General features: G+C 44.9%; 1 protein-coding gene across 3 annotated transcripts in view; it reads right to left on the bottom strand.

Annotated features, from left to right (window-relative positions):
• The window catches only part of LOC119393659 (uncharacterized), a 160,609-nt gene that overhangs the window by 45,603 nt on the left and 99,168 nt on the right, over positions 1-15,838 (bottom strand). For all 3 annotated transcript variants that reach the window (XM_037660770.2, XM_037660768.2, XM_037660769.2), the window contains exon 6: positions 3,655-3,794. In XM_037660770.2, coding sequence (XP_037516698.1) covers positions 3,655-3,794 — 140 coding nt within the window. The remainder of the gene's footprint in view (positions 1-3,654; positions 3,795-15,838) is intronic.

Below are 15,838 nucleotides of genomic sequence, written 5' to 3'. Positions count from 1 at the left end.
ACTCTTTGACTTGCCCGAGCCTCGTAGTTGCTACCTCTACAACACCACTTCAGAAACTGCTTTCTCGTTATCGTCTTGCGCGGCTAACGAAAGCGGTACGCAGATTCTGTTTACTTAGAAGTTGCCAGTTGTTAACTCATCTTACCCTATAACACCTCTCGCACAACTAGGCACATTGTTTTTGCGTTGTGACGAAGAGCGCGCAAACACACAGCTCAACCCGGTCCTTACTTCCACGACAACCCCTCTCTCTACGTGACCAGTAAGCCCGAAAAAGCAAAAGATGGTTCATTGATCGGCACTTTTCGTTGATTCGGCCACTTATCTATTCTTTCCGGCCCTTTATTACTTCCACTGTAGCGGCCACGGCGATGCCGGAAATGTTCAGGCGCCTCGCTGAGCATCCAGGTCACGTTCCAACTATCTTTGCCTCCGGACATATTTTTCTTCTTGCACGCTGTACTCCTATGACATGCTTGTTTTCATATGCTTTGAAGCTAAGCCAAGCGAGAACTCCTCGTGAGAACGCTGGCGATAGGCCTAGTGATGCGTGGTTATAAGATTGCCCGTAGAAAAGCGAAGAACAACAAAAAAAAAAAGCACGAGGAAAAGCTAGCGAGTAAAATTGTCGAGGCACGGTGTTGCAGCCACACAGCTACAGTGACAGCGCGAACGGAAGAACTCGCAACTCGCTAACGCAACGCACACGACTTAAATGGAACGGTAACACAAAGGAAGCGTACCAGTATAGAACATTTAACAACACACACACAAAAAAAGCGCGTCCATTCCCTGGGGGACATTTGTTTTCAATTTGCGAGCCCGGAAACTGGAAACTCGTCAGAATGGCGCGTAAAAAAAAATTTCACCGCCCCCGATAAGTGCACCCTTAGTATAAGGCGCAGCGTTACAGGTTCTTTCACGTGGAATGCGGGCGTTTGTTATACGAAGCGATAAAAAAATATATAAAATAGCTCGGATGGGTGCCGGGGTTTTTCGTCTGAGCCTTTCTCGCGCAGCGTGCTTTGCCGCTTGCTTTTAAGAATGCGAGCGGGAGATCAATTTCCTTGCCACTCTGTTTTTCCCCCGAGGGGCGCGCGCGCACAATTTTTCGACATTTTTTTTTTTTTTTTGCTGTGGATGAACGTCGTGGCATGCGACTCTATGGGAACGGTTTGTGTTAGCGTCTTTATGAGAAATTGCTCATGTGTGTTTTCATTTTCGAGAAAGTGTCAAACTTTTTTGCCGTTCCACAGCCGTAGTAAGCTATATATTAGTTTTGTGCTATACAGTTACTTTAGTTTACGGATGTTTAGAAGACAGGCGAAGTGCGCACACGCACAACACTATGATTGACCAGAAGATCGCGCGCCTTGTGGCACACCACAGATTCGCGCCTGTGTGGCACCGAGTCATTTCATCTGTTAATATTGCTACAGCCGCCGTTGTAGATTAGCATATAAGATGTCACGCTGGTAAGCTGGAAGACGCGGGTTCAGTTCCTGGCACGGCGGCCGCATTTAGATGGGAGCAAAATGCAAGAACACCCGTGTACTTAGATTATGGTGCACGTTAAGGAACCCCAAGTGGCGAAGATTTATCCGTAGTCCTGCACTACGGCGTGCCTCCTAATAATACCAATGTTTTTGCACGCCAAACCAAAATAAATAAATAAAAATAAATAAATAAATAAATAAATAAATAAATAAATAAATAAATAAATAAATAAATAAATAAATAAATAAATAAATAACGAAAGTTCCGAATTTCCCTTCGTCTTCGTAATTCAGTTCTGTTCGCGTGTGCTTTGGTTATTTAGTCCTTGTGAGCACGTTAAAGTTTGTAGAATGTACAGTAAATCGACTAAATTGGCAATAGTGGGAATTTCTTAAGCACGTTTTCCCGCATTTCCAATTTGCCCTAACCAATATGGCTGACCACCTGCTAGCCGCACTTGACGCTGAGAAAATCAATTTAAAAGGTGGGCCGCTGTGATGAACGACGGTACCAATAGTAATACTCATGCTAACGCGTGAGGTCCACCATTTCGGTTAGGTTATGTGTGGTGTGCAGAGAAGCGCTTAATCACCTGGTTCTGAATACGTTCTTTATCTTTGATGTGTTCGTAAGGGCACTAAAGTTAAATATGAAATCTATTTGGACTGATAGATTATTATTTGATAACTATATCGTCGTTTATTTAGTCCTCCTTCGTTCATTCGTACAAGAGAAAATCAAGGTCGTAGTTTCAATTTCTTAAATTAGTGCCTAAAATTTTGAATTTGAACGTCATTGTGACTTCACTGATTACCGTCTTTTGTTGTATATTAGCCGACTGGCATTACAAAAATTTCTTAAACTTGCTATGCAAGGTCTCCGGCTCCTTGAAGCTCAATGCAATTCACTTTTACTATTAAAAATATCATACCGGCCTCGTCGTTTAATAGGCGTCTTCAGGCAGTGAGAATGGTGCTTTTGGTATTGTGAAAGATTGCTCTAATAATAAGACCAAAAATCATTTATGTTGTAGCGATGCCTTCGAACTTAGCAATGGGTTCCGCTCTCCAGCGCCTTCTAGTGGTTTTCTTCTGAAAGGACGCCGCTCGCGCTGAGAGTTCGTGCCTGGCCGTGACTGTCGCAATTACGCATTATCGCTGAGTGCCGCCTAATAGGTACCCTAACAAATTGGTGGAGGTGCGGGCACGTGTCCCCGCACCTCCACCACCGCACCTCGTGTCCAAGGACGGAATCGTTCCCGATCCGGCCAAGCTTCAGGCCGTAGCCGAATATCCCAGAAATACGTCCGTCAAAGAACTGCGCAGTTTCATAGGACCGTGCTTGTACTTTCGACGCTTCACACGAAACCTTGCCACCATCATATCGCCGCTGACGAAGCTCCTTGGAAGTAACGGACCCCTAAGTTCGTGGTCGTCCGAGTGTGACGACGCGTTCGCAAAGCTCCGTCGTTTGTTGACGTCTCCTCCCATACTACGTCACTATGATCCTACGGCCCCAACGGATGTACACACGGACGCCAGCGGTGTAGGCCTCGGCGCTGTCCTTGAGGAGTTTCCCCGAATATGTCGTGGCATACGCAAGCCGTACACTAACCAGAGCCGACACCAATTACACAGTCACGGAAAAAGAGTGCCTGGCGATCATCTGGGCCCTTACAAAGTTTCGACCTTATTTGTATGGTCGACCATTTGATGTCGTCACCGACCATCATGCACTGTGCTGGCTGTCGTCATAGAAGGATCCCTCAGGCCGTCTCGCCCAGCTGGGCACTTCGCCTGCAAGACTACGACATCCGCGTGCTGTACCGCAACGGACACCAGGATGCTGACGCCGACGGCCTCTGGCGCTCTCCCTTGCGTGAAGACAATGCCCCCTGCTCAGTATCTCACGTAGCTGTTACTTCAATCGACGTTCACACCATCGCTACCGAACAGCAGAAACATAAATGGATCGCTTCGCTGATCGACTTGTTCACTTATCCGTGGGCAACACCATCCACTCGCGCGTTGCGTCGTCAAGCCCACCAGTTCGCCATTCGGGACGACCCACTAGAAGGCGCTGGAGAGCGCAACCCATTACTAAGTTCGAAGGCTTCGCTCCAATGTGTTTAGTGTTTTTTTTTCAGGGACGACCTACCTTCTGCGGGTCGTGCTCTTCGTGCGGAAGCATGGTAGAGACGTGGAACATGATCTCGATGTTCTTCCAGGCAGTGTACACGGACTCAGTGCCGGTCAGGTCATGGACAGTGTCCAGGCCTCCTTTGTACTTGTCGAAACCTGCAAGAAAAGCGTTTGGACGTGCGTCGTTATCATCTTGAGAAAACTTTTTCTCACTTATTATTTTTATTACCAGTCGTGATATCTTATCAAATAAGGTGTCGCACTGTTATGCGCGAGGACGCGGGTTCGATTCCTGAGCAAGGAGGCCCAAGGGGAGCGGAATGCACGAACCACGTGCGCTTAGATTTAGGTGCCCGATAAGTGCCTTCACATGATCGAAGTTAATCCGGTGTCCCTTCACTGTACGGCCTGCCTCATAGTCGTACTGTGGTTTTGGCACGTAAAACCCCCGCAGATATTATTAATGTTACTAAAATGTGAAAACTTATTTATCTAATTAGGTTTTTGTTGTACCCTAACGGTACAGCTGCCCATTGTAGAGGGTAGAGGCCAAAGTAAATACGAAACGGATGCAATATAAATACAAAGTTGGACCATAGATACATAGAAGGGAACAAAAATACACAAGCAAAGGTAAATTACAAACACGTGGAATGTAATGTATAAAAAAGACAAAAAAATTGCGCCATGATAGTGATGCGAAAGCAAAACCGCGATACCCTCTGTGAAATGTTTCAGTTTGAAATTTCTGTCGTGAAAATATTCCGGAAATAATGGTTCTTATTAAACGTGAAACTGTCCCAATCTTTTCTATTCCAACTCAACCATCTCCAGGTTGCCCGCTCCAAGTTCCAAGTCACCATTTGCAGGTTAATTTAGACTACCGGAGGTTATTTAACATGAAACTAGATGTAAGCACACGGGTGTTGTTCTATTTCGCCCTCGTCAAACTGCTGTAGCTGTGGCCTTGAATCGAACCCGTATCCTCGAGCTTGGCTGAGCAACAGCTTAGCCACTAATGTACCACGCTTCAATGTGAATCTAAATGAGGTTTGAGGACTGAAATTTACTTGGTGTTCGTTGATTTTGTGTTGGGCCTTTTCTCGCGTTTCGATCGATATTCACACGAGAGGGAATACAGGCGCCGACATATTCGCCATAGTGCGGCGCACGCATTGTGCGCCATCGATCTGCAACGCATTGTCATTCGCTGTGAATCGGAAAGCCCGTCCTGCTTCTTTTCTGTCGGTTGATGGCTGATGCTTAGCGAGCACCACCAGCCTCGGGGAAAACAATAAAATGAACCACGACCTATACCGCTAGTGGGATACGGTGAAGCGCTCACTGGCTTTCACGCTGCGGCGGTTGTTTCTATCTGTATGCAGTGTGGTATTGTGTAGTGACGACAGCCGGAAAGTCTAGCGGCAGTTCATGGGTCACGAGCGGATATCAGTCAGGGTTGCACACAAAGTTCACGGCGGAAAAGTTTAGTGTTTTTGCGCACAGCACCGGTGGCGCGGGTGTTAAAATATTCGCGAGAATACTGTCGAATGCGGCGTACTCGACAGGACTTTGTGGAAGTGTCCTCGGGGCTTTTTACATAATTTCAGGGTCAAAAATGTAGCTGCGTCGAAATAAAGCAGCTATGCGACAAGGAAACGAAAGTTAATGAAAAGTTAACGCTTGATAATTAGAGAGAATTGAGATACAGGTAAGGTTGAACGATCAACCAGGTGCTTAAGGTTTCATCGTGAATAAATAACTCACGCGAAAGAACGAGGACGAACGAAAGAAATAGCAGACCACGGCGCTGACTCGCAACTAAAATTTCATTTCGTGACAAACAGAATAAATAGCATCTGGAAAAGGATATCAAACGACCTTCACGTATGCACAAGGCTATAAAAGTAACAACAACAACAAAACTAAACCCTATGTGGCTGTTTAGTCATGAAAATGACGCAAGCGCTCTCTGAGATATGACACTTCAGCCTCTGACAAGGCTAGCGAAATGGTTGTAATCCCAGTTTTGATAGGACAGAAATATTGCGTAGGCACAGGATTCAGCGCACAGGAGAAATCATGGAAGCTTTTTACATGTCATTGGAAGGTCACAAATGCATCAGCCAACCTGCGGTAGCCGCCTTGTCACAGGCTGAAGTGTCATATCTCAGAGGTAGCTTGTCTCACGTTCACGACTAACCAGCCGTACTTAGATTTAGGTGCACGTTAAAGAACACCAGATGGTCGAAATTCCCGGAGCCCTCCACTACGGCGTCTCTCATAATCATATCGTGGTTTTGGACGTAAAACCCCAGATATTATTATTATGACTAACCAGCCACATAGGGGTTTTGTTGTTGTTGTTTTGTTGTTTTGTCGCCTTGTGCATACGCGATGGGCGTTTGATATCATTTTACATATGCTATTTATTCTGTTCGTTGCGAAATAAAATTTTAGTTGCGAGTCAGCGCCGTGGTCTGTCCGTTTCTTTGTTCGTCCTCGTTCTTTCGCGCATGGAATTTATTCAAGATGGAATCACACCAACTTGCCCAATTAACCGTTCTAACGTTTAAGGTTTCTTAACATGCGCACGCGACAAAAGAGTTAAGAGAAAAGACAGAGAGAAAAAGCGATGGATGTTTATTTGGTCATCTTTGAAAAAAATCCGTTTGTTAGTGTTCACTCAGAATGATTATACAAAAAATACTCTCCATTCACATTGCCTTGTTATCTGTAATAAATAAATGGCGACGTATTCATTTCTCATGACTGCATATTTATGAAGTAGAAGCGCGAAGGCGGTTACAAAATCTACACGACTCTAAGTCTTGCCAAATACCCCTGAGTAAGTAGATGATTCTGCTATCAAGGTCATCATCATCATAACAATAATTTTAATTGTTGTCGTCGAGTACACCACATAATTAAACAAAGAGGTAGCTTATGGTATATAGATAAACACTTTCTGTGATACCCATAGTTGTGAACTCTTGAAAAGCAAGGCAGCCTTCTGAATGAGCGCTTATGGAATTTTCTATCGTCAGTCACGATTAAAATGATCAGCGCATCTCCGATGTGTTAATGATGCAATTAAATTGATTTAATAAAGACGCGTAATTTTTGTGCTGTATTTCCATTACGTTAAACCCCTAAATCATGCCGGGCGCCGAGTTCAAGAAATGTATCATCAGGGTACTCGTTCTTGCACTGGCGGCCGCGGTGGTACAGCGATTACGTCGCACGCCTGCTGACCCGAAAAACGCAGGTTCGATCCCGGCAGCGGGGTCAGTCTGCAGCTATAAATTGCCTAAACCGAAATTGGCAGATGAGGTCATCTTATGTTCATGCTGACCGTACTTTTGCTCTTGGCAACTGCCCTCGTCCACGGTACATAAAGAGTTAAACTCCTGGCTTAGGTTAGCTGGTACATTTTTTTTTTATCAGTTGCTTGCTTTAGTCTACACGCATTCAACATCTACAGTTCGCAAGTAGTTGTGTTACTGAGTTGTGTTACTGAGGAGGCGGCATAAAGTACGAGATGCGTTTTAATATCTACTCTCTCATTTGGCGTCGTAGAATAAACGACATCGAGCGTTTGAGGATCAGAAAACCTATTGCTAAGCTGTTCCCCCTCGAAGAGAAACAAAAAAGACAACAAAAAACAACAAGAAAAAAAAAACAAATTAGCGTAGCTTGCGGTGGAAGCGCAAGGCTAATGCACAGCGGAGCCGATGGGCAGCTTCGCAATGGTGGGGCCGAGCCTGAAGGAAGTGCGGAGCTAGGTGGCGTTCCTTCTTTCTGATTAGTTTTGTCTTTCTTTCTCCCTCTCTTTCTTTTTCTCTCTTCTCTCTGCTTTTTTTGTTTTGTTTTGTTTTCTGTTTAATTCTATTTCTTTCTTTCTCACTCTCTCTCCCTTTCTTTCTATTCCTTTCTATTTCTTTCCTTTCTTTGTCTCACCCTCTCTCTCTGTTTCTTTTTCTGCATTCCCTCTTTTCTATTTCTCTCTTCCTCATTCTTCATGTGATATGCTTTACTCTCTCCCCTCTTCCTTTCACACCTGCTCACCCTCATTTCCCTTTCCTACCCGCTTGCTATACAGCTATACTATGTTATAACTATACTATGCTATGCTATAAGGCTATGCTATGTTGTGTCACCGTGCCTGGATAGCCGTGTGGTTAAGACGCTCGCCTTCGGATCGTGGATACGCAGGTTCGAATCCCGCCGCCTCGTGCGTAATTTTTTTTTCGCCAAGATTTTCTCTCTCTCTCTCTCTTCTTTTCTCTCCCCCCCCCCCCTTGCAATACACCGGACAAATCGACGCACGTGTTCTGGAAGCAAAGAAGATGAAGAAGAGAGTGCGTGCCGGTTCATGATAGTGATAGGTTTGGGTCGCGACAGACATATTACGCCGAGCTAGAACAACTTCGCTGTTAAAGGTTCAACAGAAGTTCGAGATATTTGGGACTTTCGTTTTTTCTTTTTATTTCTCACGGTGCGATAAGGAAAATTTTGCATATTCAGCACCGCTGACGCGTCATCGAAGTAAATCCGGCAGGCGCTCCCCTGAGTGGGTGCTCAAAATTAGCTTTACGGTGACTGCAAACGCTGAATAAACATAGATTGGGGGGGGGGGTTGTTCTTTTTAACAAATAGCTTTTTTTTTTTTTGCGTGTGGGTTACTAAATTGCAAACGGAATAGATTACTTCACAGAAAAGTAAACAAAATAAATAAATAAAGTTCATTCAGTTTTCTTAAGCTCCACTGCTTTTCCACTTAGGTCTTTCCATACACTTCATCGTGATCTTAATCCCCCCCCTCCCCTTCCATTCTTTACAGCCTTCTGTCAGATCCAACGAGGAAGCGATTACTTTATCGAAAAAAAAAAGAATAGATGGGCCATCTCATTTCCCCATTTCCTTCACGCGTGTTTTATAAGTTAGTCTTACTTTTCTGACACGATTTCGAATGCCTATCAGAAGTACTTTTTGCTTAAATTGCTTAAACATTCTACCTGCATACATTTTTTCCTTGCTCAATGTACTGACTTTATTTTGCTGTTTGTTCTGCCTATACCCTTCTACGCTTTTTTTTCCTTCATATAGGAGTACTCGCGGTTGAAAACTCACAGGTAAAAAATCTCGATGGGAGAAATAAAATGCAGGGTTCACAGAAAGTGCTCCCGGACGGGATCGGATTAACTGACGGGGCGACCGCAGGCAAAGCACATTTTGAAATCGCGGCGCTCCTGAGAGTATTAGAAAAAAAGATTCACAAGTGCAAAGGCGTTGAGAAAAACCTCACTAATGCCAGTGCGCACACCAATTTGCATAGCGGCGTTGGTGAACTTATAAGTTTATTGGTAGTTACGTTTTTTTTTTCTTTTCTCGAATCATATGAAGAAAGACTCTGTTCATCGCGTCACATTTACCGAACGTGGTGGCTAGGATTTCTTCAAGCGTTGACTGCTCGCATGAATTTGCGTACTCGATGCGATCGTGTGTACAGGAGCCTGCTGCCGTTTGTTGTGCAGATATATTAGCACCGTACGCGAATATTTTTTTTTCTTCCACACTAACACGTCATAAGAAGAAAAAGCAAGTAAAGAAAAAGAAACAGTGAAGAGGAAAAGAAAGAAAGAAAGAAAGAAAGAAAGAAAGAAAGAAAGAAAGAAAGAAAGAAAGAAAGAAAGAAAGAAAGAAAGAAAGAAAGAAAGAAAGAAAGAAAGAAAGAAAGAAAGAAAGAAAGAAAGAAAGAAAGAAAGAAAGAAAGAAAGGTGCATATCGTTGCCAATCACAATGTCGAGTGGTACTTCTAGAGTGTTGCTGTGCTTCTAGAGCACAGCAACACCATAGTGAACCACCTGCATTCACCCGCAGTTACACATTTTAGGGCTCTTGGCATTGTTAATTTGGACTGCTCTACATTTCGTTTTGAGTTTTTGAGTTCAATCGGGCTGTACAATCTCCCGCTGTTTTGTTGTATACTACCCTTTCTGGTATCCCCCCTTTTTTTTCATCAACCTCGTCACACAACTTGACATTGGAAATATCTCGTGGATCGCATGTTTGCAGTGAGGCCAATAAAAGAAGTCAGTTCTCAGTGCCGCAGCTGCGGCGTTCGCGCCCTCCGTGTGTCGGGAGTTTGTCGCGTTTTGTAGTGTTAGCTACACTTGCCTAGCCGGAGCCGATTTCGCGTGGATTCTCATGAGCCGTGCTGCGCATGCGCGAGGATAAGTGATGCCACACAGCTGGCTCACCGGAGCCGGCATCTCACGCGCTCTCCGCCACCGCCGCACGCGGCTCGCCGCTGCTGGTCTGCGCGTTCGGTAGGAGTGGCGTCGTAGCCGCGGCAGACACACTGGCGCCGGCACGCGCGCGACTCGCCGCTGCTGTTCTGCGCATTCGAGAGGAGTGACGTCGTAGCCATTGCAAACACACTGGCGCCGGCGCGCGCGCAGCTATTCGCCTTCGCTGTGCAGTCGCCATCTGACACTGCGCTGGAGCCGCTTGATAGCGCCTCTGACTGGCGTTTGCAGGTGGGTAACGCCATGGAGAAGGAGAGCGCAAATGCTGCTCAACGGCGCAGAAGAGCCGAGAAGCTTATCTCATTGGATCCCGAAGTAGTTGCCTGGCAATGATCGGTTCAGCGTACAAAGAATGAACAGAAGAAGGCTAATAATCCTAGACAATCTGGAAAGCTAAGAATAATGAGCTGAACCTTTCCTAACGCTACGTATATCCTGGCATAGCCGAGCTAAGCCACTGCAAATTTTTTGAAGGTTCACAACAAATCCAAAGCGAAGCAGTTGGGATAAATGCATTCTTGAAAATTCCATTTCTAGCTTTTATAAAAGCTAGCACCATGGCAATCACAGCATGCTTGAAAGTAAAGAGTTTTCAACACCTATTCTACTGCGTTTCACTTTTTCACTTTTATGTCAGACGTCGAAAAAGGAACTCTCTGCTCGGATACAACGTTAGAAGTCTGCGGCATTTCTTCCTCAAGGGCGTATGCCCACAGGCCTGCACCAATGGGCGCACACTCCAGACTAACGTCACGAGCCGGACGGCCGGTGACTCCGCCTTCGGAGAACATTGCCGAGTACAGGAACGGGACTATTACTGCAGTCTCGGAGGAGAACGGCTGCCGCGCTTCGGCCGTCTCGGCGGGGCCTTTCCGGACTTCTTAAGTTCTATCCGACTATGGTCGTCATATTCAAGAATCTACAGCTGATCAGGTTGCGGCGCTGATTACTGCTTTGTATGAAGCAAGAGTAACCCTGGTTCAAATGAATAAAGGTGCAGCAAATTCTGCGCTCACGGCATTGGCTTTCCTGTTGAGGAGTACTCCATTTCAAACCAACTTTGTGATGATAAAATGTTCGTTACACAAAGAAGCATGTGTGTACGAATATTCAGTGGAGGCCCCCGCCACGGTGGTCTAGTAGTTATGGCGCCCGGGATCGAATCCCGGCCGCGGCGGCTGCATTTTCGATGGAGGCGAAAATGTTTGAGGCCCGTGTACCTAGATTTAGGTGCACGTTAAAGAACCCCAGGTGGTCGAAATCTCCGGAGCCCTCCACTACCGCGTCTCTCATAACCATACGTGGTTTTGGGACGTTAAACCCTAGATATTATTATTATTAATGTTCAGTGGAGTGTGGAGTGACGATATCTTTCGCAACTATGGGTTTAGGCATTCTAATATTTTCCTCTATCAATGGCTCACACCCACACTGGGAGGTTGGGTAAGTCGTAATGCTTACTTGCTGTATTTCATGATACAGTAGTAATCAGCTCCAAGCTATGTTTGTTAATGTCACATTTTACAATGTTGTAATCATTGCATTCCAGCTGAAAGCTCTGTAGTGAATTCCATTCTTATCTCTAGTATCTTGAGTGCATTGTTCGGGCACACATGGTGTCTGCTCGGCAAAATAACTAGATAGATAGATAGATAGATAGATAGATAGATAGATAGATAGATAGATAGATAGATAGATAGATAGATAGATAGATAGATAGATAGATAGATAGATAGATAGATAGATAGATAGATAGATAGATAGATAGATAGATAGATAGATAGATAGATAGATAGATAGATAGATAGATAGATAGATAGATAGATAGATAGATAGATAGATAGATAGATAGATAGAGAAAATAAATTCGGCAGATCCCCCGCCTTGTGGGAATCGGTTTCATGCGAAGCAATCAGCGAGTAGTTGTTTATATTGCATTTTTTGGCTTCGATTTAAGCTTTACCAGGTGGATCGACGTGTTTTTGTAAGCGTAGTAGTTGTGTGCACATCGTGGCTTTACCAGGTACGTCAACTACACTGGCGTTTAAAGGATAACTTATGGAGCACAGACGTGAGTATTATCGAAACGAAGGGCACTTTACGGTGCGATGATGTGAATATGATACGTAATTGGCGTTAGCGTATTACTCCGGGGTCGAGCAACGCTAGAATTTAGCTTGCTTAATCGTAGGAATGCAAATATAATGTTTAATTTTTAGACTTTTACGAAAGCGGAGCCAACACTGGAATCACAATTGACGTTAACCCGGCATTACGCCCGTATCGTAGGGGTACGCATGTAATGTTTATTGCTTTTTTATCAAATTAGATAGCCAGCACTGCAACCAGAATTGACGCTGCTCCGACATTACGCCTGCATAGGGTCTTTTTCCGAAGCATTTTCAAGGCGTGGCGTGGCTCTGCGGTAGAATACCTGACTGCCACTCAGATTGCTTGGGCTCGATTCCTGCTGGTATCCTGATTTTTCTTCTTTGCATTCGTCGGGTCAACTCTACCGATGTCGGTTTTTCTTTACCCTCTCGCATTTAAACTAACCAATGTCTTTCGCGCCGTTCTTGGGAAGATATAAACTGTCAGTATCCTGTAACGCATGCCCGCTTACCGTTGCCCGAGGTATACGGGTATGTGTCACACGTGTCTGGAGGAAATGGTTTGAAGACGTACGCGGCAGGATTTTCATGTTAGTCATGTCAAGACCAGACAGTCATATTCATCAAACCCTCTTACCCTCGCATGCCGATTGTGGTCTACACCAAGCTAAGGAGGTGATCACAAGAGGCCCCAGACGTAGGCGGCTAGATAGACAGATAGTTAAATAGATGCGTAGGTAGAAACGTCCAAACTGGCTTGGGTTCGCTAAGAAATGCTTCGCATTTAAAAGAGAGGACCGAAAGTCACCGTTGAGGTTAGACTCAGAGACTGCCGCAAGCGGATGCCGATGTCTCAAGCAAGTATACGACTTTGATCACTGGTTTGTGCCATTCTTTATTGCGGGGAGACCATCCAGCTCTTCAAAGTGGCAAATGTATCTTGAGGAAGTGATCGCCTTAAAAACGACTGTAGTTGGGGAGGCTATTTCATGAACAGAAACGAAAATACAAAGCGCTTCTAGATATGCCCCGTGCCGCCAGCAGTGTTGTAAACAAAAACAAAACAAATAGAGGCACGTGTGGCTGAGTTCTTGTTTTTTTTCTTTGTCTAAGAAAACGACTAACATGTAAGACAAAAACATGTTCCCATCATTGTTGAAAGGCTGCGCGAGGCCAAAGCGTGGCGTACTTGCTGCATAATGTTGAAAGAAATGTGGCCAATCTGATGTTGCTTCTCTCACGACTAAGGCTGTGAACTTTTTCTTAGATTCGAATAGCGACCAGGTCGGAACGGAGACAAAGGACACTCGAGAAGGCGAGTCTTGGCCGCTCCTGCAAAACCGTAGCCGCTAGCGGACCTAATGGGAGGCCGGTATTTCGTTCGTGTTTCATGAAGCTTACCTTGTCTCATTCCCTTACATTCTCTTATTTATTATTATTTTTTTATTTTTGCAAAAGGCTTCATTTTCTTTATCGAGAAGATGGCTCGTGCGCAAAGCAGTTTACCAGAAATGACAACGTGTCTCGAAGCATTGAGCTTCTCTGCTGCTGCCAGCTGAAGGACAAGGCAAGACAAGACAGAGATCGGCTGGAAGATTGCAAGCTATTCTCTCTTCGTTGTATTCAGGAAAAAAAAAAACCTTTGTTCTTTCCTCTATGAAACCTCCGACGCTCAGATGCCATGGAAGCGTGCGCTCGATCCTATTCGTAGTTTTGTCCTTAAGGTTTTGTGCCTCTGCTTTCTTGTTTCTGATGACCATCTGTCTGTTTTTCCATGCCGTTAGCACTAAGATGGCTGCGCCATTGTTGCTTGCAAGTCGCATATATTCCGGCTCACTGCCTTTATGAATATTTCGACTTCGTTATTTACAGTCCATGGTATATAGTCACCTCATTTGTGTTTTTCTTTGTGCACTAATTCTTGACACACTGGAAGAATAAGTTTTCCTGTCGCACTTTCACAAGCACTTCGATTGAAAACATATTTATACTTTCCCGAGTACTTCACTTCTTTTATTATTTTTTTTTTCACGAAGGCTATAGCCAGGCCTTGTGAGCCATCGAAATTCCGCGCTGCTCCAGCAGATCACCCTCACACAAAAGAAGGCTGTCTAAAATGAAGTACCTGTCTTTTACCCTAAATATTTCCTTTTCTTCTTCTTCTTGGTCTTCTTTTATATAACGACCTTGTGGCTTTATACCTTTGACATAGCAGCTTCCGCGGTTCGCCGTTGTTATCTTATTCGTCTTCGGGTAGTCTTCTAGAAACGCGAGCACAATATCCAGTATTCTATCATCCTTTCACGCCGCATTCTGTATCCACATGCGCAGCTTTCACGAGCGAGTGGCTTTCACGCTCGGCTTGTATCCATAAATGGATTTTCTATCGCCTCCTAATTTTTATGCACCTTCGTGACTCCAAATGCCACCGCCGCCGACAGCTGGAAAGTTTCATTTCTCCATCGCTTCGTAGGATTATCACACCGCATAGCCTTGTTTCCATCGCACCGTTTTTATGTGTTCTGCTGCAATTTCCTTCTTTGATGTCGTACCTATATTGCGTGGCAAGCGACGTCTATATTTGTACAAAGCTGAACGACTTACCTATTGTTCTTTATGAACCGGAAGCGCCGTTGAAAATGGAGCATGTCGCGCCACTCATTTTGTAAATATTCGCGTAGAGAGAAAGAGTGAAAGCAAGAACAGGAAAGGCAGGGAGGTTAATCAGACGAGCGTCTGGTTTGCTATCCTCTACTGCGGTAAGGGAATGTAGAAAGAGAAAAAGACGCCAGGCCTGCGCTGAAACCGCAGCACAGTCACAGCGAAAGCTGGAAGAGCGGCGTTTCTAGAGCCCGTTAAGCTCTCTTGGGGCTACAATACAAGTACACTAGAAAGGTACCCACTACGCCACAAATCAAAATTTTTGTGAAGTTGGGAAGCACCCACTAAGCCATTATTCGTCATTCTATGGAGAAGCGAGGCACCAGTTACACGTCTGTAAGGCATTATGTGCACTTTGTTGACGTGACGACTGATGACGATGAAGAATTATGGCTCAGCCCTTTGTAATGGGTTGGAATCTTTAAACGGCCCACCAGTTATGTAATTTGCATTGGGTGACGCCCGGTCGCTATTTCCCTCTCCCGTCATGCTGTATACGTTGACGTGGAAGAGAGACGGGGGTGGGGGCGAAGAACTTTATTGAGACCCCGAGGTAATGGATCATGCGCTTACAGGCTTCCTTGGCAACCAATACAAGTGCACTTGCGAGGAACCCACTACGCTATAAATCATTGTAATTTTTTAGAAGTAGGGCAGCAGGCACTGTGCCATTTTTTGTCATTCTACAGAGAGCGTTGGTACCTGCTAAACGCATGTAAGGGATTATGCGCACTTTGTTGATTCTGCGCCTGATGACGATGAAGAATTATGGCAGAGCCCTTTTGTAATGGGTTGGAAGCATTCAACAACCTACTCGTTGCGCAATTCGCAATTGTTTGACGCCTGGTTACAGAATTCGCGTTGTGCGACGCTTTGTGCTTATTTTAATCTTCTACCACGCTATATTGCATATGCTAGTGTGGTTCCTTCCCGACATGAAGCCTGTATAGGACCTTTTCGCAAAGCTGTTTCAAGCACCGGCATGGCTCAGAACGGTTCATTGTACTCCGATCTTTCAGGCCACGATGTGTTGAAACGTGTGCGCAAAATGTATATTCCTCCTAATTCAAAAGCATTTTTCTATAAACTCCACTCTGAAACACTTCCGGTAAGCACA

This window comes from Rhipicephalus sanguineus, chromosome 5, assembly GCF_013339695.2.
Source record: "Rhipicephalus sanguineus isolate Rsan-2018 chromosome 5, BIME_Rsan_1.4, whole genome shotgun sequence".
Classification (NCBI taxonomy): domain Eukaryota; kingdom Metazoa; phylum Arthropoda; class Arachnida; order Ixodida; family Ixodidae; genus Rhipicephalus; species Rhipicephalus sanguineus.
The sequence above is the reverse complement of the archived record's forward strand: the minus strand, read 5'-3'. Positions and strand labels throughout refer to the sequence as shown.